Below are 25,021 nucleotides of genomic sequence, written 5' to 3'. Positions count from 1 at the left end.
GTTCTAAACATATTAAATAACTTTAAAAATTAATTTCATTCTTCTATAGGGCCTTTGTTGAGTACTGGATTCCATTTCAACGTCGGGAACTGGCCAGGTCATGTTGATACTGCTGGAAGCAAGAACGGAACATGCGACTGGTTGCTATCATCTGAAAGTCTTAGGGCCTCCGGTGATTCAGAGGGTATATTTTTGTCTGTAGCACATTGGTATCCACCTCACACCATATGCACCTACCTAATGCAAGGCGAAGAAGGCGAAATCGTTCGCTTATATTTTCCAAGGTAAGGTCATTTCTTATATGACTCTAAATATAATTAAATATTTGTTTATTTTTTTCATGATTATTTGATATTAACAATTATTTATAAACTTCGTGATCTGTTTGGCTCACTCACTGATATCTATTATTCTTTAGTTTCATTTGCAATACTTTAAGATGATTTTACCCCCAAAATATATTAATTCTATCGAACTAAAATTAATATATTCAAAAAGATGTTTATTCTTTATAGCAGTAGCAAAATCACAGCAAATTAAAGTTGTTTACTAATTAAAATAAGAAATAGTTTTTTTTTGAAAGGGACAGTTTGTATAGAATATCGTTAACATAATTTGAAATCGTTTTGCGACTTTTATTTCTTGAACTGTTGTTGTTGTTTTCATTGGTCTGTATATTTATGTTATATTTCTACTACTCTAATATTTAATACACTTTTCGAAATAATTAATAGACCAAAAAGATAAACTTTTGGTGAATACGTCAAATGAACTAAATGATCTCAAATAGAGTTTTCAAATGTTTCTTCTACTTGTTTAGAAACATATGTTGAGATTGGCGTTCAAATTTTGATGTATATTGAGGCATTTTTAGAGTTACATTTAGCAGGATATATTAACGATCCATTAATCAATTTTTCTGACGGTTTCATCACTTGAGCAGTCTTATAGATTTTTTAGTGTACGTCAAATTAAAATATTGTAGTTTGGATATTAAAAAATATCAACCAGAAAGGGCAATAATAAAACATTTTCGCGATATTAACTTTGTGTGTACAATAAACTAATAACCGCGGAAAATGAAGTTAATAATTCAATATAAATAAATTGAAATTGGTACATTTTGAATCAATCGCTGGATAAAAATTGTACAAAAGATTCAAGTTACTTCTTAGAGCAGCCTACAAATCTTGCTCCATATTATCAAGTAAAAAATACTAAATCTCTCTACTAGAAGGACACCCATTACGCCATCATGTAGGGCACGATCTTTAAAGAACAGTTATTTAAGGTTTTAGAAATTATCGACCTTGACACAAATAAATTATCTTGGACAAATTAAGCTTCGTGGACATTTATCTGGAAGCCTGTAGTAATTGTCCTGGAGTTTAGTTGATTGGTTGATTTCCACTGATTTCTGACCTCTTTTCTGGAAACTGAAGATGCATCTTTTAGATAACCTATTATCGTCCGCATCTATAATATAGATAGAGAAGAATATAAATTTTCTGGGTCCCCAGTAATGTGGACATAAAGGGTAATGAGACAGCATACTCAGCACCTAAATAAACCACTCTAAGTGACCGAGATAGTTCTAGTTTCACATATTATATGGATTTATATCCTATTATTGCAGGTAAAATAAATAGCCTTGTTTAACTGGAATAGTACTTGCTGGAGGGCGTTAATAAATTATGGTTCATTAAGCAAGTTTTTTTTCTTCTTTAACTTTCTCTACTAAAAAGTCCTGTCAATAGGTTAATGATCTCACATTCCTATCTTATGACTGACAACTTTCCTCATTTGTGTGATTATTGTGGTCTAGTAAATAGGATCCGACATGTTGTACTACCGTGTGACTATCAAATCCAAAATATCGAAGCTCTCTTTGATATAAACCACATGGATAAACGTAATCATTTACATGAAATCCATTCACAATAATCTATATAATTTCCAGAACAGAGAAACCAGATTATTTTATCTTTATAATCGTTACGTTAAATTTTATCAATTATTTTTGTCAATATATTATGTATTATGAACTATAATTTCTACATTATTATTATTTTATATCTGTTTTCTGTTAATATTATTATATTTTAATATGTTGTCTATTTAATTTTAAATGTATAATATTTATTTATGTTTTATCTCATTTTATATATTGATTGGTTTTTGTTTTTTTTTTATAATTTTTTTGTATCGTATAAAAATATTTATTATATTTTGTTTTCGTCGACAAAGTATAATTTAAAATATGTATCAATTTCCTAATTAAATAAATATATGTTTAAAGTCGATAAATAATATGAAACTGTTGAAGTGCCTATAATTAAAAAAAAACTGCACAAGAAGCAAGATATTGATGAAAAGACGGAGAATCGATTTTGAAACATGACAACGTTTAGCCAAAATCCTCATCTCCTACATATATTTGCGTATAGGGTTTACAACAAAAAATACTTCAAAGTTATTTTATATTAACGAAAAGAAGTGATGGTTTATTGGCATTAAGTTCAATCCTATCCTAATGTAAACGAGATTATTCACGCCACCAGACGCCAAGCTGAATTTTTATAACGTCTGGTGCCGTATTAATCGCACCATATAACGTAACTTATATCGATATTTGACACGTAAGAAATCTTTCTTAGAGCTATCTATAAATAAATTAATAATTTATTTAAAACGATATTTTAAGCCACAGTCATTTTATTGTGTGTAGTAGTAACAAAATACATTTTATCTGCCTTATACTTTCTTTCATTTCTTTGTTTTTAATATACAATTTCTGACCGTTAAAACTATTTTCAGTTTCCGAATTAATCGGATCGAGTCGCCTATCCAGCCAACCGATGGCGATTGTGGCGAATCGCTGACCCTCTACGACGCTTCCTGGGCCGACGACTCCAAGATAATCAAGACGTTTTGCGACACCTTCTCGAAGGCGATGGAGAAGCACGACTTCGTGTCCACCGGGAATTCCCTTTACGTTCGCTTCGAGAGCAAAACGGGCAGTTATAGCGGGTAAGTTGGAAATCGTGTCGTTCAAATTGCGAGTCGAGTGGTTTCGGGATAGCTGAGAATTATTTTACTTGATTATAACTCGATCCGCTAGGATCCACTAATCCCCTTGAAACTACTTATTTTTAACGACGTATAATATAATGCATTGAGTATTCTGTTAAAATGACTTAAAAATATTAAAAATATGATAATCTTCTGTGTACATAAAAATGAATTGCTGTTCGTTAGACTCGCTAAAACTCGAGAACGACTGGCCCGATTTGATTAATTCCAGCCTTGCAATATTCGTGTTTATGTGGTTTATGTGGTGAAAAATATTGAATAATTGTTAGGAAAATAGTAGAAATAACAATTTTACTTTCCCGAACAAAGTGTTACTGTCCTCGAGGGTTTCACTCTCACAAAGGAGCAACATAGTTGTTGGTTGTAATTTATTTATGGATGCGTCCAGAAATTTATTTTGTGACTAAAAATGTTGACCTATAATGACGATTTATATTACATAAATATGTAATTATTTCCTGATTAGATCAGAAACGATCATCGATGACATGAAAATCAAGTGAAAATAGGTAAACATTTGCCAAGGATAGAGTTGAATTATGTAGTGACTATTTATGGTAGAGCATATTTTATAGAAATATTTCACATTTGTTATTATTTAGTCAGGAATTTAGTTCGTCAGAGCTCTCTTTCACGTATATCGACTTATATCGTTGAAGTCCTCCAAATGTGTGAAGAGCTACCTAAGTAGAAATAGCTACCTGATGACCAGAGAGTATCTCACAACTGAGTTCGAGAGTGGCTGGAAAAGAAATGGTTAGGCCTAGAAACGAGTTTATGCACATAAAACACAACATCAGCGAGTTCGGAGTACTGAAATTGAACAGAAGCAATGCTCCTGCGATCCAAGAACAAGCAGCATTCCATGGTCCGGTAAATGTGATGCCAACAAATTAGTTACATGGGCGGAAATGACAAACTTTTGTCAATATTGTAAGTTGTTAAAATATAGCGGTGAATATACTGCAAAATGTTGTGCCAATAGAAAACTAATATTATCACAATAGGCCCCACCACCAGATTTATTACGTTCATTACATTTTGGGATGAATATAATGACCACTTCTTGGCCAAAATTCTAAAATATAACTATTCATATATACCCGTTCACATATCCAATCTGACATACACAATGGTATTATTCAAATTTGTATCAGAAATAAGTTCTTAAGCAATCTTAAACAATTGCAGTTACAACGACAAAAGTATCTCTTACTAGGAGCGCGTTATTACCATTACCAGATGTAGATTATCTATTCTCACAATTCAATTTATTTTATGGGTAATACAGATGCGGAAATTCATAAGCGTTGTGCTCACAATCAAAATACACACAATCATACAAAAATGATTAAAACAGAATTTAACCGAATGCCATTTGATAGCCATAATATCGTCATCAGACAAACATCAATTGGTAAGCAGGCGAAACGGCCTTTTTAATACAATACAATATGATTATATTATTAATACAGTACAATAATTATATATCAATATAATAAATACATAATATTATTAAATGCATTTGGTTATATGGTTAATATTGTGATGTCTACGAAGCCCTTATCAAATTTCATATTTCTATATTTATCTGTGATGAATTATTTTAATATTGTATTTAATACATACGCTAATATAAACTGCCGAAAATATTTGATTTCCAACACTACTTTCGTAATTAAAAATAATTATTTTGACATTAATGATAAACAATAAATAGGATCAAAAAAAGGCTCAAGACAAAAACTGCAAGTATTATTTGATATAAACCCTCCAATTCTTAAAGAAGTTGAGAATGTGCTATGAGTTGAATCAACATTTGGGACAACAATGGTGAAAGGATAAATTGACTGCCAAAGGAGTAGATTGAAAACAAAATCGGGTTTTCGGTCAAACAACAATAGTCGAGTTTTTCAACCACCGTTTAGACGCTGCTGTTGTCACAGGATTAAGAATGTTCTGGCTTGGACAGTACCAGACTCTTGTTACCTCTTTCAGCTAAAAGATTAATTTCGCCCTTTAAGTATATGAGGAATTAATTGACCTTTCCTTTTACCGTAATCTGTGTTTCTGGATTTATTCCTCAACTGTGCCCTGATTGTCACATCTTAATCGGCTCACTTTAATATAATCTAGCAGAGAAACATCCATAATTTGTTAGATTTTTGTTTGTTTGATTAGATTTTTGATCTCTTTAAAGCAAAATATTTGCCTTTCAAATAATTTTCTTTCCTGTGTTTTGGTTCTCAACATGGCTATACCATGTCAAAAAAGGACGATGTTGGTTTGATAACAATAGGTTCAATTTGTTCAATTGAAAATGTTACTGTAAACGTCGGTAAACTTCTACAGTAACAGTTTCATTGGGTTTTAGCAGATCGTAACACACTACACCTTGACGATCCCGCTATATACACAGTAAGACTTTATGACCATGAAGATACCATTTTAGTTGATGACCTCCTGACCTAACACTTAGCACTAGGAGTTGTCGTAGTGGTTCTGTCCAACCATTTTCGTCGCCAATTACGTCACAGAATACATTTATTTATCTGGGTAGCTGGTAAAGCTTCAGCTGGGTTGTTATCCAAATAAGTATTTCAATTAGTTGTCGTCAAATTTTTTTCGAAATTCCTTAGCAGTAACATCAAACTCGCCACTTTTAAATAACTGAAACCCAAAACCAACATTTGGGTTGGTGGAGCAGCTGCATAAAATATTATTTCTGAATGAATGTCTATATACAATAAATAACTCAGCAATACTAAAAGAAAAGTTGTTATTTTATGTAAAGAAATATAAAAGGGCATCCGTTTAACTGTTTCTAACTACTTTTACTTATACTTCGTGATTATACTACTATACTGCTAATGCATTACATACGCATTAATTTAAAATTCTCATTATATCATATTTGAACAGTAGAAACTTTAACCGAAGTTATACTTGATTTACACCGTGGACTTTCCAACTAGGAAGGACGCAATGACTGCCACTTACGCTGACGACAGAGTCACTCACGACGCCGTCCTCTCGGTGCATTCTGACCCAATAACTGCTTCTTTCCAACTCCCATGATATCTGAATAAAATCGACAAACGGTTTAACTAATCGAAAATAAAGGCAAACCAAATGAAATCCACTCATGTTACTTACTTTCTGAGAAGAGAGACCTGTCTGTCGGTAAAATTATAAAACGAAAACATCTCATAAGAGGAATACGCAAAATACTTGGACTTTACTTGGATCATAAGTTAACTTGTCAGAAGCGAATCTTGGCGAAACGTAAACAATTTGACAGCTGGCTTCATATTGTGAATTGGTTAACAGGTCGTTAGTCCCATTTAAGCAATGAGAGGAAAATGATGGTTTACAAATTCATCATCAGCCCAATCTATACATACGGAATTCAATTATGGAGCACAGAAAGCAATAGCAATATAGAAATATTAGAAAGGTTTCAGAGCAAAGCTTTAAGGAGCATGCTCAATATTCCTCAATGAGCACGTTAGGCTCAAGAATTTTTCATACAGAAGGATGGGAGCTGCGACCTCAGATTAAAGCTCTCAGCAAAAAAAGACAATAATAAACGGTCTAGAAGATGGACTACTCAGTGGCTTATTGTTCCGAAACGGATTGCCATGGCGCAGAAGAGAGTTCTCCTTTCTCTTAAATAGAAACTAACCCAATATCAAAAAAGGTTTACAAGATATAAAATACATAATATATAATAAATACAATATAAATGTATGTATATATATATATATATATATATATATATCTTCTTCCAATATTTTTGTTTCTTTTTGTTATATTAGCCTGATATTAATTTAGATATTAATAACAAGTTATGCCATATTGGATTGAACACTTCTATAGCTATATTCATGTCAAAACATTCTTATTAGGATTCTCTTTTACTATATGTCATTACGGTCAAATTTCATTTGTGGAAAGTGTTCAGAAACTATTAATATAAAAGTATATTTATCAGTTGTGATATTTTTTTCTGATAATTATATATGATATGTTGAACACTTTATATTGTATGATGTCAAAAAAACGTTGGTATCCATCCACAATAATAATTTGTATGAATTATTACACAATTCAATATATATTAACAATAAAATTTAAAATTAAAAACAAATCTTTAAATTATTTAATTTAATTCCTTCAATTTAATTAATAGCCCCTATGCAAAATAAATGCTGCTGGCTTACTGTTAAATAAAAAATATATTAATAAACTGTTTTTCCATACAAAAAGAGAATAAAACCACGCACACAAACTTCTTTCCGTTGGATAATCCTAATTACGACTACCTGGATTTTGATATGATAAAAATTAAGCTCATGATTATTCATAGAAAGGCGAATTTGTATTTGCATATTATTTCATTTTATTCAAAAGCAGTTTTTAATAGCCGTTTGGAATATATATTTCTCGCTTTATAAAGTGCGTCGTGCTTTTTGGAAAATTCGCGGGTATTTTAATAATTTCAACAATTATTTTATATTGCGCAGTTCTATCCGTACATATATTTTAAGCAAAAACGCTATTACAAAATATTCATTAGCCCAAGAGCAATTTGTAAACTGCACTCGATTTAAAAATATATATATATTTCATGAAAATTTTACGTTCAGTTATATAATTGTTTTTTGTGTCAAAATTTATCAATGTTAATATGAAATATATGATATTATAATTACTATAGATCATATTACTCAATATTTCTATTTAACGATATACTTTTGCACTCTTTCAACATTTGGAAACCGTTTGTCAGCCAAGCCATAGATCTAAACAAGCGGTAATCAAAAGGCGATAAGTTTGGTGAGTACGCTGGATGCGGCAGAACTTTCTAGTCAAGTTGGAGCAGTGTCTTTCACACCTCTTGCAACGTCTGAGCAAGCATTATTATAAAAGAGGATTACATTCCATCTGCTACCTGCTATTGCTGGTCTTTTTAGAGAGAATAAGCGGTTTAATCTTTTCATTTGTCATCGGCAGGCATCTGCAGTAATCATTTCACTCGGTTTTAGCAGCCCGTATTACACTGCACCTTGCTTACCCCACTATATGGACATGAAAAATCCGTTTCTGTATCGATGTGTATGACTCTCCTGGAATAACTTTTTTACGACTGACTTTTTGCTCTTCGACAATCATAGTACATTAATTTTCTATTACCAGTAACAAAAATGTTCTAGTTCCAGTTCTTTTTTACCTGACAGGCAGTGAATTCTAGGTATTGTTTCGAAATAATATTTTCAGTCAATTATTTTTGCGCCCATTTTCTCTCCTTGAATTTTTGTTGAATTTTTTCAGTGGCATATTCAGCACTCCCAAATTAAAATGAAAAACTTCAAATCAATAATAATTTTCCATTGAGAACAGCGACATCAGGTCGAAAACAATCTATAAGAACCAATTGCCAGACGTATAATTGAAATCTCATTAAGAAAGCAGAAAGCGAAATTGGCAAATGAAATATAGGTCGCTCGTTAAAAGGAAACGTAAAAAAAGTAACTCTTTTATAATTTTAAACTCTTATTTCACCTTTTTTTTACAGAGAAAATTCAATTAATATATAACATTAGTATTTGAAAACGCTTTTGTCGAAATTGTTTTGGAAGCTGAACAAATTATGAAACGTTATTAAATTTCCTCAGGAGTCTTGTTGGCATGGTTCCGTCAGTTGTGTGCGAGTGCGAAATGATTTATCATTTGAAATTTTTTTTCCATTGACCGATTTGATGATAGGGCCATATTCGCTTCTAGCATTTTTCATGATATAGTTCGTACTGCAAAGCCGTATAGCATATGAGAATTAATGAAGAAAAAGCCAAAATATTGTCGGTAATTTTCGCAATCTATTTAGAGTAGGAATTCAAGTATTTGGGATCGGTAAAGTGGCATCGACTGCCAATAATGCCAAACAATAAGTCGAATCGACCATGCTTCAGGAGTTTCTGCTTCACTAACATTGTGCCTATGGAAGATAGGGAATGTTAAAATCACAACCAAAAACCGCTCTGACATCCTATTAAGAATGAAGTTTTTTATCTGTGACAATCAGTTGAGAAACAAACTCAGAGACGCAGATGGTTTGAACATGCTTGCATGTACTGATTTATCACTCGCTTCTATTTCCCTTAATTTTCTATTATAACTATCATATTAAAAATTCAAGGAATCAATTTCTATTCTTTTTTGATGTAATAGTTTGTTTTTAAGGTTATAAGCGGATTTGTTATATTCTACGCCTAAGATCAAATTCATCAAATTATAATTCACTAAATCTCAAATTGTATCTTTAACATTTATATTATCAATCTGGAATATGTTTTCGGAATTTCGACATAACTGAGCTCTCCTCATCTTGGGAATTATGTGTCCGTTGATCAACCAGTCGACTCCACTTTCCATTAATTAAAATAATATTTTAATATATTATTGGTTTTTGTTTTCTAGACTTCTCACATATTAACCTTTTAAACTCTTTTTAATTTATTCAATCAAATCAAATTAATTATCAAGAAAAGAACACAGGTTGATATTGGATTGGAAATTATACCGCAGTTGTTCGAAGCATTTCTTGATGCAGTGGAATTTGTGCAAAAGTATCGCATCTGAAGCTGTAAGGTCACGAAAGGTGGACTAATGGTACTCAACGAATTCTAGCCATAAACTAATCAATTTGTTCGTATTGTTTCTTGGTGTTGTTAAGTGGTGTTCGGCAAAAAGTATTGCAGCTCAAGTTGTTGCATCACTAAAGGTGAATTAAAGGTGCTCAACGACCCCTAACCTTAAACTGTTCCAAGTAACATTCAGAAAACATTCAAGCTTTAAAAACAACTCCAGTCCGTGTATTCCCGGCATATGCATCAAAGTTCAAGGTGTAGGACTACCAAAGGCGGACTGAACTTGTAAATTAAGATAGCTTACTCGAAATTGAGCAGAATCTTGCAGTTCTGGGTGAACGGCCACTAAGTGCGGGTTGCAGTTCCTCAGTTTTTTTAACCGTTGACTACTGGAATATATAGTCACCAAACCTGGGAAAACATTCCATAAAGTATACCATAGAAATATGAGTAGAAACAATGCCACATCGAAGATCTTCAAAGGCAAATTGGCGGACGAATAAAGACCATGTATATCCCTGTGGCCGTTTCTTTAGAAGAAAGGTGTTATTTAATACGGCCCAAACCATCCAGTTATCTGTTTTTTCTTTTGACTACCTGAATGGTGAATAAGTGAGACAGGCTGCTCTGTTTTTAACCCTCAATGTCACTTTGTATTGTCGTTCAGCTTTCAGTTCAGTCGCCTCTTTTTTCCATTAAATAAACTAATATTTTGAAGTAAATTAATAATTTTTGTTTTCTAAGCCCTCTCGAAAAACGGGTACAATAATTTATTGCCATTACTGAATATATAAAATCTTTATGATAGTAAATATCTATGTTCTTATAATATTGATAGAATTATTTGATCAGAACCTGACTTTATTCTTTCATGATTCCAACAATACGGCAATAACCAAAAATAATAAAAAGACCTAAGTATTAACCAGTATTAATATTTATTCTTATATCTCAAAGTCTTCCTTTGATCAACTAAGGCTTTATCTGGACCTACTTCTTAATCTGAGCTTTGAACCATGGTTCTAGGCGTTAAACTTACTGACTGGCGAAAAACCAATTTAGAGACCATCCGGTGTTACCCAGTCTGGTTACTGACGTGACTGGTATGTTGCCTAAGGACAATCACAGAAACATAAACGTAAATTTACAACCATACCCAAGTGGAATTCCAACCCGCCACTATCAAAACCTTCAACACAAGGTCTATGCGAAAACCGTTCTGACGCCTTAACCCAACTTCTCCAGCAGAATCAGTGACATGCTTCGGTATCCATTTCAGTGATGAATTAAAATGGAAACATCAGATTAGACAAGAAGCTGAGTAAATCAAGTACAAATTAAACAACTGTATTGCTTAATCGGTAAATACTCCGAATTGAGCCTAAGGTCAAAACCATTAATTTATTAGTTAATAGTAAGACCTATTAGGATTTGGGGTGCAAATATGGAGTTGCACTAAAACATCAAACCGACCAGTAATTAAACGTAGCCAAAACAATATTTTTCGATTACCTATGCTTATCGTTTCATACCAACACAATAACCTGGAAATTAAATGGATCTGCGGAATTATTCAATCTATATTTTATTTTAATTTTGGAAATACATATTTATATATTTATCCCGCACCTGTCTTGTTTGTGAATTGATCCAAGTACAAAAAATACTGCTAAATTAGTATATAAATTAAGATTCTAATGTGTTGTAAACGTAAAATAAAATATGCAATAGAACAATTGTTAATGGCAGGCTAGTAATATACAAATAGTGTATATATAATTGACTTGTCAGTAACTAAAATGTATAAACTGGTCTAGTTGTGGACAATATTGCAATAATGACAGGAAACTTAATTGCAGAATCAACATCAAAATTAATCAACATCAACTTTGCGTAAGAAATAGCGAAGAGCAACCAATGTTTATTAGTGTGAACTAAGTCTTGTAAAACTTATCCTAAAGCAAGGAAAGCTGTTATTTATGTTAATTAGGTTTCGTAGTATTTTGTATAAATTGTATAGCGATACCAATAAAAAAAGACCAAAAATAACATACACATATAACATGTACGTTTATTCCATGTTTACCAAAAATATTGAGAATTTATTTAATAATCGTTCTTCTGGACACAGTACCGTCAAATAATAAAAAAGAGATGACGGAAACTGATTCGGAATTTCTCTTTTATTTATTAAGCATCGAACGAAAGTCGGAACGTCGGTCGATTCGTGTCGAACTTTCTGGCAAACAGAATCAAAAGTTATCCGAGAGAAGATTTACTGCAGTTTATGAGGGCGACCTAATTTTCCGCAAACAGACTGATCCGACTTGTTTTATGATTGTAAAATTGTCTTGAAAGTATATGGAAAAACAATCGCGAACCGAAACTTGCTGGTAAAGGACTCCTGCCGCTTTATAACTTTTCGCTGAATGTGGAAAATGAAAAAAAACCTCTGTAGTTGGTGAGGTTTAGCATAATTTATAAGATCGGATTTTGGTGTTTTAAGCTCTGCTCGTGTAAACATAATATTAAAATTTACAACAGTTTTGTAGAAAAACACTGAAAATATTATAATTTCAAGTTATGGGTAATACCAGAGGGAAAATTATAGTTGGGATATGATGTTTGAATTAAACACTGAACCAATTGTGTCGGGTTTATGATGGTAAGTGGTTAAGTAAATGACTGTATCAAGATTGCTTATGTTCTGGTAAAGAGCAGGTATCATAAAATAGTTTTTAATTATTTACATATACCAACTGGATACCAAAATACTGATATTTAATTAATAATGTTTGATATTTAGGTTCCATGTGAGAAAGAGGGAATAATTTAAAAGACTGAGTGTGTATATGTTAATTGCAGCTGAAACGAAATCGAGTTAACTTTAGAACGAATGAATACGGAGGTTAAAAGGTTGAAGTATAAAAATAATACAACTATAATCGGCTTTGGACCTGAACAACCAAAAGAAACTGCTTTACCAAGCTGGGTAAACTGGGAAACTGAATCCAAATCATCAGCCCGTTCTTTTATATTAATTCCAGTATTCGAAATATTCAACTAATGTATTATTTTACAATTATTGACCGTTAACGGTCATTTACTGAATTTAATAGTATAAATATAAAAATTAGCAGAGGTTAAACTGAGTCTCTTATACTGCTTGGGATCTGTTTCGTGCAGACCATGTTTTGCGAGAAAAAATTAATATGTGAATGTAGAAAATATATTTGAGAGAAATTCAAGCTTCAATATTGTGGTACCGGTATCCAGTGATTTGTGTTTACCCAGAAAATTTTGAACAATACTTCGAAACGATGTCCATGCTACTGCTTCATCGGAAGTTCAACAATTTGAAAACTCTCCGTTAGCCATTAGTTTTCGAATATCAGGCATGACAAATATTCCTTAATAAATTAAATGTTCTTTTTGAAATATATTTCATTGCTCGCTAATGATGAACACATTTGCTAGAATATTTTTTGCGCTTGCACCTGGACAAATTGGAAATAGTCCACTGTGCGTATGTGGAACTGGCTTCGAGACTGATGATACATAGGATTATTTATACTATGTTATTTCTTTGCATTTATATCGCCAACATTCGTCGAGCGAGAGTAGCAATGATCTACATAATTTTCCTGTTCTGTCCGTGACAGGTACAAGAAATGAAAAATATACATTATCACCAAGTGACCTCTTAGACAACTTCATTCTTCATACGTTATAAAACAAAATAGGTATCCCTCGCTTGTCAGTATTTACTAAAGCTAAACCAAAGTACTGCCAATACCCATCCCTGACTGTAGTTGTCATGTCAACATGCACAAATATAACAATAACACATTGAATCGACTTTGCAACGTTGTATCTGCATTTTCACGTGTCCACAACTTTAATGTAATATCATCACCTGACAGCCATTATAAGAGCACAGTGTTGCAACAATGCGCGAACTCGAAATCTGGAACCAATCTTGACATATAGATTGAAGATCTGAGTTCAGGGCATCAAATAACCTTAAGAATCATTCCGATCTGATCGAGTCGAAAAGTTAACCTGAATTTATAAGCATGTGCATGTGCGAGACCTGGAGAAGCTTTAGTGCAATTTCAAAGCCTGCATTGGCATCAAGGAAGATAATGTTAAATGTTTGTTGGGGCTGGAAGGGAGTTTTTTATCATGAGGTGCTCGAACTTAGCCAAAATCTTAATTCACCTGCTGTCAGAAAAGAATGTAAGTAAAGCAGTCGTTTAAAAAACGTCTAGAATTGTTCGATAGGGATGGCCTTATCTTCAACTTCACGGTAACACTAGGTTACCTACATCCTTACTGAATATTAAGCAAGATTTAACAGAGACTGGCTGGTTTTAATGCACCAACCGTATAGTATGGACCTCGATCTATCCTACTACCATTTATTTCTGATCTCTATAAAATTCCCTTAATTATGTGAAGCTGGTTTCAAAAGAAGCATCTCAAAAGTTTTTCAGCGACGGAAATATTTTTTTACCAGAAAAGTGGCAATAGATTACCGATCAAGAATATATATCATTGAAATATTAACTTGTTTGATTTTTTATGAATATATTCGCTTTAAAACATATAAGTTAAATCATGTTTCCTAAACTACTATGCATGAATGCTAGTTTTTTGTTTCCAGTAGAGTAGTCATGACTACTGTTCTGTTGTACTTGCATTAACACACAAGTAAGACGAGTACGGGCTTAATGTATCAGTATGTATTTCCCAAATTAAAATAAAACTAATCTACTTAAAAAGCTAAAGCTAAGAACACATTTAACACTGAACACGTTCGTGCCGTTTGGTTAGCTTCTGATTCTGAAACTTCTGATTTCCTTCATGTTATCTAGTAGTTGTATTGCTTCCACGCTGCTGCGATTTAGCAACCTTATTGCAAGTTTTACGACGAGATCTTGGATCACTTCGTATATCCATTTAATTTCGAGGTGATCATATACATACGTACGTTGGTTACGTGCCGATAAGCATTGGTAATTAATCGCAGGACTTTGTTTTGGTTGCGTTGGATTACTAGTTGGTTTGATGTGTTAGTGCAACCCTATATTTGCACCCCATAGGTTAAAATTGGCTTTATGATTGACTGATAAATCAATCTCATTTATTTTAGGTCAACTTGAGAGTATTTTCCGACTAACCAGTACACTTACTTGACTATGAGTCTAATCTGCTCTGCTTTTTGTCTAACATGTTTCTAATTTAACCTACCGAGGAGGTATTCCGATATATTTTGCTGATTCTGCTTGAGGAATCCGTTAAGTGATTATGATATAGTTAGGCTTTTGCCATTTCGCTGCAAGGCAAAATTAGCATGGACAGATATGGAGCTATTAAGCTATATTTTCCAGTATCTAGTCCATTTGTAGATCTTGTTGCCAACTATTTGTACTTTTCTACAACCTTAGACAGAGATACATCTTTTGGCATGATAACTGTGGCATGAGAGGTCGCAAGGCACTACTCTATGGAACTCCAACAGAAATAGGTTGTGTAAGTGTTGAGAATGCCCTTTTATGCGAGGCTCTAAACTTTCTTTCGACAAGGTATTTTAAACTTCAAATATATTTTATGAAGTTTTCTATAGACATCGCAGAAATGTGTTAGAATTTGATATTGAAAATAATATAATCTCAAAAAGTTATAAGACTCTCCAAACCCGATATAATTCTGTGTATAACGCTTAATTTTACATGTCAAAATTATTCGTTCAAATATGCTTCAGTATATTTCTCTTTGAAAATCATATTATTAAGTTTTATCCAGTAATTTAGTGGAAACTATGAAACCTTGAAAGGAAAAATTTATAAAAATAATCTGGCTCTGTTTTCTGTGAGTGAAATTTGTGTTAGATATTGTAAGTTTGGAGGTGGTTGACTCGGAAATAGGATGAAAAAAAAACAGTGGTGTTACGTAATGTAACCGTTATATATTGACATTATAAAAAATGTGAAAAAATATAAGTATAGAAAAAGGGAGAGAAGTGCAGTGTGACCTGAAGAGGACGACTTGGACAGCCGATAGTGGTACGTCAAATACCTTTCAATGATACCCGTGATCAACGTCTAGGGTTTGCCAGATCTTCGTTATCGTTCATTGGTCGTTGTTGCTGCCACCCTGCACGTGTTCAACATCTGGGATAATATTTCTGAATATTTTAGAGGCTGTTTTTGTAAGGAGTAAAATTCGTCATGTCTCATAAATAAAACACTTTTATTATATGAAAATAGAAGCCTATATATTAAACAAAATTTCAAAAACAAATATATTTCGAGGTAGTACTCTAATAACTTAGAAAGATGATATAATTAATAATACACCATCACTATGCACACATTTTCAACAGTAGAAAATATCATATCACCAACATTTCTTGATTAAACTAAATTTAGTTCAAAAATTTTAAAGACGCGGTAAGTTATGTGTATAATATGTCTATGGTTTGCCAGTATAGAAGTCGAGTGAGGAAGTTACCATTTAATTGCATATCAAATTTTATCCGTGAATTAGCTTCAAACTAGCAAAACAATTTCTTCGAGATTACATAGTAAACGATTTTCATCGAACGAAGAGATAATAGAAGTTATAAAGGGTGTAGCAATCGTTTAAAGCTTTAAAGGTATACTTTGTGTAGCCAACTTGAAGCTTGTTTCGAACAACTCGAGAAAAATATTAAGAACTACGCTGTCCTTGAAAAATTAGGGAATTATTCATCTCTAAAATTTTATAGACGTTTCTTGTTGAGCCAATAAAATTCTGTTGGTTTTTCTTCCTTATATATATCTCCGATGGGAAATCTCGTTTTCAAGTTAGAGCAGTAGATTTTCATCAGTAATCATCAGTTGTATCAAGTACAGATACTTCAGTGATAAGGCCTAATCAAAATCAAATTACAATCGTCTTACGACGCACAGTCGGTACCATTTGTAACAATTCTAACATTAAATTGGCTCGATTGATCTTTACCACGACCATTACCTTCATTAGTCTTAGTTAAAGACATTTCATTGTTGGCAACTCACTGTCACTTTTTGTTTGGAAGAAAAAAATCGGGGGTGTTGCGATATAATTATACTTAACTTATTTATTGTTAAAATTCAATAGCTACATTCTCATCGGTAATCATTAAGCTCATTCAATTAGGTTTTTCGATCAAAACAAATAAATTTATCAAGCAAACTTCGCTCTTTGTAGATTTTTTTCTTTGTTCCAGAAGTCTTCCAGCTAAAGCGAATTAAAAGCGAAGCGTAAAATAGAGAGAATATATTTATATAGTGTATCCAATAAAGTTTTGAACATACGTCATCTAAATTTAATTTCATTCAATATTGCCGTATGAACTATTAGTTTTAGTTTAAGTTTTAGTTCACCTTGGCTTTGACATACAACAAAATTCTAATCTAAATAAAATATTAACATACTGTTATCAAATATATATAATTTAATGTTATAGCAGATCTAATGCATATATTATCGAATGACTTAAAACTAGAATTACGTACACAGTTATGATAGTTTTTATTTTAGGGTTGTGTTTGATTATATTTACATTGAACTCTTTTTCATACCACCTATGAGTTAAAGTTCTAGACACGTTTTTTATGTAGTTGTATCTCCTGTAGTCTTAGTCCAATTAATTAACAATTGTATATCCAAGTAATATATTTTACTTTTATTAGAGAGCATATTCAACTTTTACGCTTGGTTCTTGTGACCTTCGGTAGAGTGTTTCCTTGTAAAAAACATTTTGGCATCACTATATTTCTCCTTAGTTAGTTCTCTTAATACCTGTATACACTTTTCTTGATAAAACTAGATTGAATCACTGCGTTCTCCTGAATTTATTTAACATATCTGCAAAACAGTTACTATACATTCTCTCCTGACACGTTTTAACTAAATGATCATGTATATTCCGAACAACTACACCCATATATGTACACATAAATATTTTATACTCTAAAGTAATATTTTCTACAGTTATCATATATTAATTATGTACTCACAAAGGTGACAAAGACTTGTTTTTGCACTCTCATCACCCTGTCTTAGAAATTGGCAGCATTGAATCATATCATATTCAGAAGCTTCATTCAAGTAAATAAATAAGCTGTTAATTTCCAATCTATTGTCGACTTCTTCTTTAATATGCCTGATCGAGTTCATCCAAACTCAAGGTGTTATTAACTATTCCTGTTTCCAACCTGATGTACTATATATCTACAATTAATTATTAAAAAATGTTATGACTAACAAAACCTAATCAATTATTATTCCTACATTCACCTTTCTAACCATTGTGGGTAGGTAAGTAAATATTGCCATAAGTATATTGGGTATATTGGTTCCATTCTGAAATATCCATGTTTCATCTAAATACATAAATGAAAATAATAAGTCTTCCTTCATTTTATTATATGCTTTTAAAAATTGTATTATTTTAAAAGCAATATCCGGAAGTTCCATTAGACCTCTTCAATACTTTTCAGACTAACAGTTTCCTCTGAAATAATTGTACTAAATTACGTTTGTAATGAAAAACTACTAATTTTTTTATACATTTCATTAATCATTCATTAAATAAATATTCATTCGTCATCCGCTTCGTATGAGAACGGTTTTTTTTTCGATGCATTCAAGATTATATTTTTACAGATATATTTTTTGAAATATTTCAGTGGCCGTGTCCAAACTAATATTCAGTGTAGCTGAAAAATATTTTCAATACAAATCGCAACAAATTAATATTTAACAACAAAAATTCGTACCTCTCCAACGAATTTTGCTAACAAGAGGGGGCCTCCGTTATTTCGTTCTGTTTAAAAAAGTAACTGATTAGAGACACAATGTGTTCTGCATGGCTTAGGAATTTTCAATCAGAATAATAATAAGCAGCGATTTGAAATTTATTAAAACAACCAAAGCATTAAAACAACGTTTGCCTATTTACAACCACTTATCACTATTGTTTTGAAGAATTTTGTATACGTTTGACAACCATACAACTTAGGCAGGCTAGTTCGGTTACACGTTCGAATTTATCAGACAGCACTCTGTCTCGTTTTAAATAGAATAAAATGAGAAGGAAAATATTGGCTGATTCTAAAACGAATTTAAAAATTGCGACAGGCAATACATTAAACATCTCTCCTATAAACTTTAACAATTAAATTGTGACTGATTCAGAGATATATTGATTTTCACTAATATAGTACACAAATAAAGATGTTTTACTGATATTTAAATGTATTTATTGTTTAAGGTCTTCATTGTATTATTGGGCGCATTACGATTTCTTCAACAACACGAAGTTAGGTGAACCAGTTCCAGGCAAGCAATGCGACGAAGTATTCGCCTCTTGGAAACAGAAAAAGGGCACTCTGCGATCTCCCCTTAACACTTTAGTCTACAAACAAAACCAGCCTAGCGAAGACATAACCTGTCTTTATCGGTTTGTGACTGATAAACGACTATTCGCTAGAGTTATTCTGACTATAACTTGTGTTAATTTTAAGGTAAGTTAAACATTATTTAATAAATATTGATGAATGGATGCCGGAATTAACCAACACTCTTCTGAGTTTTTTCATTTAAATGCTTCATATAAATTGTGATTTTTTTTTCTTTTTTTAATTTCACTCGTAAAAAGTGAGATTTACAAGTTTTTTACTAAGAGAAAGTTTTACTCAAACTGTCACATTCATACAGTATATTTCGTTATATTTTTCATAGCCTACAATAAAGAAAAACCTGTTAAAATTAATTAACGGTCTTTATAAGGTTATAGTTTTCATATATTTTATATTATTCGGACATTTTAAGGAATTATTGAAAAATATTTTTTTGTTCAAATTTGCTTGATATAATTCTGCCCATTTTTAATAATCATAAAGAAACTGTATTATTGACATTATAAAACTTTGTCGTCGATACTGTCAAATTACTCTTTAAAATAATTAAAAGTTTTTTGCTTGTTTCAAAAGTTATTTTTATTATTTATCCAGGAAATGTTAGTAAACTTGCCATCAAAAATAATATAGAAAATAATTATAGAAACTTGAAACCGGATCCATTGAACATATTACATAGTTTATATTCTTTTAAAGGAAAGCTCAATGGTTTGAAACGTGCAAGTTTTTAATGATGAAAAATTTAATATTAAATATTAATATAAGCATCGCATAGTACAACAATCGCTTGATTTGTTGGAGACATTGCTATCAATCCTAAAATTATTTTCTTTTTGATTGAGTTACTACTTGTGATTAAGTATAATTTTGTTATTTTAGTGTTTTTTAAAACTTGGAATTTATGTTAAAGGAATGAAAGCTACAATAATCATCCATCTTTTTATATTCAATTACAACTTCAATTTTAACATCTGTGAATTATTATAAATTCGGTATTTGTTCAATATAATATCTTGTTGTGAAACAAATGATTTTTGTATAAATCAAGTACAGTTATTAAAATTATACATTAAATAGTTATAGATTTAACACTGAGTGTATTCGGAATATTATTTGATTTAAGAATGCAAAAATAATTATCGTATTTTAGTAATAGTAAAAAGTGCATATTTTCATTTCTAGATGCATACTGATGAGAAAAAAAAAAACAAAAAAATCATATTTTTTGAACTAGTGCTTCTTAATACTCCGGGAAGCTAATTTCGTAAAAGAGTTTACTTCTAAATTTTTCTATCAGAAAACATATTTTAAAGATTTTTCTAATGTAATATGAAATAAATTATCTTAAAAGTAATACGTGGAACAGTAAAAACTTCTTTAAAGAATATTGCGAGCACGTGGTCTCGCATAGTTAAAAGTTATATACAGATGTAGGAAGCTAAATTTTATATATCACTACATAGTATAAAACAAAGTCGCCTTTTCTGTCCCTATATCCCTATGTGCGCTTAAATCTTTAAAACTACGCAACGGATTTTGATGCGGTTTTTTTCAATAGATAGAGTGATTCAAGAGGAAGGTTTATATGTATAATACATGCATAATATACTAAGGCAACATTGCTAATTTTAGAGGTTTCTAACGTGATGTCGTAAATTAACCTATTTTTTTAGTCTTATTTAGCAATTAGCAAAAACGCTGCCTAACCCTACGAGTTAGATCAAATTAATGTACTACAGTATTGTACACCATAAAAAGGTCTACAAAAAAGTCCGCGATGGTATATGTTTATCTTTTAGGGATAACCCACATTAACCATTTTTATTGTTTACTTTGTACGTGAGAAAATGGCTTATTTACGAAGCTATTTTAAGCAATACGGCATTAATCCTTATCGAATTAAGTACCTTAAATACAGTGTGCAATTAATATAGATCAATATGGTTCCTTACAGCATGTAAATTAAACAAATATTTTCGGAGATATTACAAATTTAAAATTTGCGTTTAAAAATGTGTAATGTAATAAAAATTGTATGAATTTAGATATTCCAAAGATAGCAGGAAATCTTCATAGTAAGTATAGGGGAAGAGGAATTGTTTTACTCCAAATTTAATGCGTGCAGGCCAAGGGCAGTAATGAATGAACCAAAAATACTGGATCGATTTTAATCATGTTTTCATTGAGTGACGTAAGGCATATATATTTTATGCCCGTGCAAAGTCGGAGCGGGCCGCTATGTTTTTATATACAACGTTCATACTTTTTCTGTAGTGTATTTAATTTAGTATCAGCATTGCACCCGTGCGAAGCCGGGGCGGGTCGCTAGTTATAATATATATTGCAATCAATTTATTAATCATTGCGCATTCACCATTCTTCTAAAAAATATTTTAATATTTTCTACGTAGTGTTAATATTATTTTAAATAACAAGTTATTCTACTCTTGTTGGAGAAGTTATATTATTCTTTATATATGATGTGTAACTTTTTTAAGGTCGGCAAATAATTCAGAAGTTAACTAATAATAGTTGGTGATGGAAATTAAAATTAAGAGAGAACTGATCAAAAGCCAGTCATTATATTCATAGGGGTATTTTTTATATTTGTTTGATTTCTAAATTATAGTGTTTTATAGTTGAAGTTATAAGTGAGGTATTAAAATTGTGAACTTAAATCCTATAACTATATAAAGTTATTGTTTTAGTTGTTTCAGAGTTGCGCTTTTAATAAACCCATATACAGAAATTATCGGCCATCGCTACATGTTACTTTTATTTGAAAGACCTCAGTGAAACCAATATTGAAATTTATCTAAATTATACTCTTAAGAAGTCTAACCCAACAAAACGAATATCGCAAGGATATACTACATGAGATGACCACAATAGAATGAGAAAGAAAGTCCTCACAATGATAGAATAAATGACATTAACATGGTAGGCTTTTCCAAATATCTTTTTGCATTACTGCATCACATATTAAGTCAACATTTTCAAACGTGAATTAATCTATTCACATTCAGTCATATAATGTCATTTTCTTTAGAGTGCTCGTAGTTTCGTGTCTTAAGAAAGGAAAAGCAACACTGAAAACAACATTGCCCCATTGATGAAATCTGAAAAGAACTATCGTATTTACTAAAAATGTGTGTTATTTCTTCAAAAATGCACGCGCGTTAAAGTGACACCCAAATTAAGTAAGTTTGAAGTCTGAATTGTACCCTATTTCCCAGATTTAACAGATCGGATTATTATCGGTAAAAATGAACTCTGCTGCTGAAGGTTATTTTAACAACTTTGACGGGTCTCACTATAAATAGGGCTGCTGGGAAAAGTATATAGAACTAAACGGGGACTACCCTGAGAAATAAATATATTTTCCATAAATATTTTATGTTTTCTTTATTAGTACGATTTCATCTGGGAGTACCCTCATAAATATGTAATAAAATTATCGAATATTCACGAACAGTAGAACTGCATAATTATTGCTAAAAATTCGTTTAATCATGATTCTTTTACAGATAGAAGAGAAATTACAATTAAAAAGTTAGGCCATTCATCGATGAAAACTGAGCGAGCTATAATTTAAAAAAACATTTAAAGTTTAAAAATATGTAATTTTTTAATTTTTACTCTGCAATTCCAGTATCCTGTAACTGTCCATCTATCCATACTCTCCTCTTCGGCTTACTTTCTAGGTGAGATAAAGTTTCCGGTACTGATTTTCGAAGACAAATTCCATTTATTTATTGATTTTCATATATCATTATACAAATTAATATTATAGAAAAAGTGGGACACTACAATAATTTACGAGCATAACTACGATTATAAAATTACAGGATTACTTTCAATAATAATGCTCCAGTAATTTTTAAATGTAGTTCAGTAATGTCCCAATTCAAAATCACGTTTGCTTGACTTCGAGCAACATTGCTTCTTTTTTTTACATACTGCAGTTGGGGACAATGTGATGAAAAAGGTTATGACATTCATAATTCGGTTGCCAAATATAGAATCAACATCAATATTAACTTCAGATGTTAATACTTTGATTTTTTGTTTCGCCACCCTCCAATCGTCCTTAACATCGCTGAAGTTGATTTACGAGGCTTATTATTAATTTTATTAAGCTATTTGAGCTAGCTTATGTCGATGTGATAATTCGCTTCTTTTTAAACAATTGTAATTTTTTTCCACTAATTTTAATGTAAACTGCTCTTTTTCTAAGATTTTTCTACTAAAGTAAAGTAACTATTCGAGTTGTAGTAGTTATCGTTTAAGTAAAACGTAGTAGTATTTGCTCAGTGTCGTCAATAAAATAGTATTCAATTAAATTAAAAAATGTTAGTTCCACAGTTATGTGAGATATTTCTTGGCATAATTATGTGGAGTTCGGGTAAAAATATCGCAGTTCACGCTGTAAGATCACCAAACGTGGATTGAAAGTGCTCAAAGCACCCACTCATGAACTATTTATGAAAACATCCATGCTTTGAAAAACACACCTAACCCTTGAATTTCTGACACAAGTATTGCTGGAAATACTTACATATAATTTTACTTAAGCTTATAACTATGATTTAATTAATATCTTAAATTAAGCTGTCCAAACCGAATAACCACCACATACATCTCAGAGGTCTTAAATATCAAAATTAATACAGCACTGAATATTTTATGAAACCGGTTTAGTATCCGGTAATGTGATATGACAAGTTTTGTGTTCACATAAGAGCATATCATCAAGTTGCTATAAATAAGTAATAAAATAAGTTGCTGGTGTACAAGCAGATATTAATACGTATATAGACTTTCAGAATACCATTATAGAGATGTTCTGAGAGATTTAATATTAACATAATACAACTATTTCTGAATAAACTACTGTGAATTGTTATGGATGGACCTAAATATTACAGGAACAATTGCTTACACCAAGACGAGAATGTTAATTAATTAATTATTTTTTTTAGTTACTTATTTACTACTGTTGCTGTTGGTATTGATGTGCATTAATAATGCTTGTAATAATTTCTTTTATTACTTATTTCATATTCAAATTCAAACTAATAAATCATTTTGATTAAATTGTTTACAAATTTATTTTCTGAACATCTTCAATATTCTAATTTAACTCGTTTAAAAGAATTTAATTTATATACAATTATTTCCTGATTCAAAATTAATGGCTCTAGTTTTGTCCCGACAAAATATTTGAACCTTTTGGATAATAACAAGTTAGGAGCAAATAAATGCGTTCTTATTCGTCACAACAGTCGGCTGGCTACTTTATCATTTTTCATTTCCTACTTGGGAAAAATCGTTCTCTAACATTAACAAAAGCTGTCTGTCTGATGGTTATTAAATGCAGAGCGTAATAAATTTTAATGTCTTGATTAAGGCTTTTATTTCCTTTAAATTTACATTAATGGAATATTCTTTTCATGGATTACGGCGGTATGTTTTAAGTTATTTAGAATGAGCAAAGTTCAAAAGTTGACTTTTGGCCGTTTTATTGTGATTTTTTTCGTCGCCTTCTTAATGGGCGTTTTATGCTCAACGAAAATGGCAGTGCATTACCCGAAAGCTGTTAAAAAATAGACCCAAATGGGATGGCTCTTTTATACGCCGAAATAAAAGAATTTATTTAGTTATATTAATGTCTTTTGAAGCTCGAGTTTCGGCCTGATTCTCATATACTTTTATAATGAAAACATATTTTTATATTTTGTTCGTTATATATTTTGTGTTTTAAATAATTTTGGTGTGCCGCATTACTGAAGATGTTAAAATTATCTGCACCTCATCGTCATAAAA

General features: G+C 31.3%; 1 protein-coding gene across 1 annotated transcript in view; it reads left to right on the top strand.

The window, feature by feature from the left end:
- Positions 1–25,021, top strand: part of LOC143206858 (scavenger receptor cysteine-rich domain-containing protein DMBT1) — a 180,692-nt gene that overhangs the window by 139,472 nt on the left and 16,199 nt on the right. The window contains exons 6-8 of the mRNA XM_076419672.1: positions 50–284; positions 2,818–3,030; positions 19,048–19,300. Coding sequence (XP_076275787.1) covers positions 50–284; positions 2,818–3,030; positions 19,048–19,300 — 701 coding nt within the window. The remainder of the gene's footprint in view (positions 1–49; positions 285–2,817; positions 3,031–19,047; positions 19,301–25,021) is intronic.

This window comes from Rhynchophorus ferrugineus, unplaced genomic scaffold (assembly GCF_030347505.1).
Source record: "Rhynchophorus ferrugineus isolate W39M unplaced genomic scaffold, kcgeb_rfMv2 rfM1, whole genome shotgun sequence".
Classification (NCBI taxonomy): Eukaryota; Metazoa; Arthropoda; class Insecta; order Coleoptera; family Curculionidae; genus Rhynchophorus; species Rhynchophorus ferrugineus.
The sequence above is the reverse complement of the archived record's forward strand: the minus strand, read 5'-3'. Positions and strand labels throughout refer to the sequence as shown.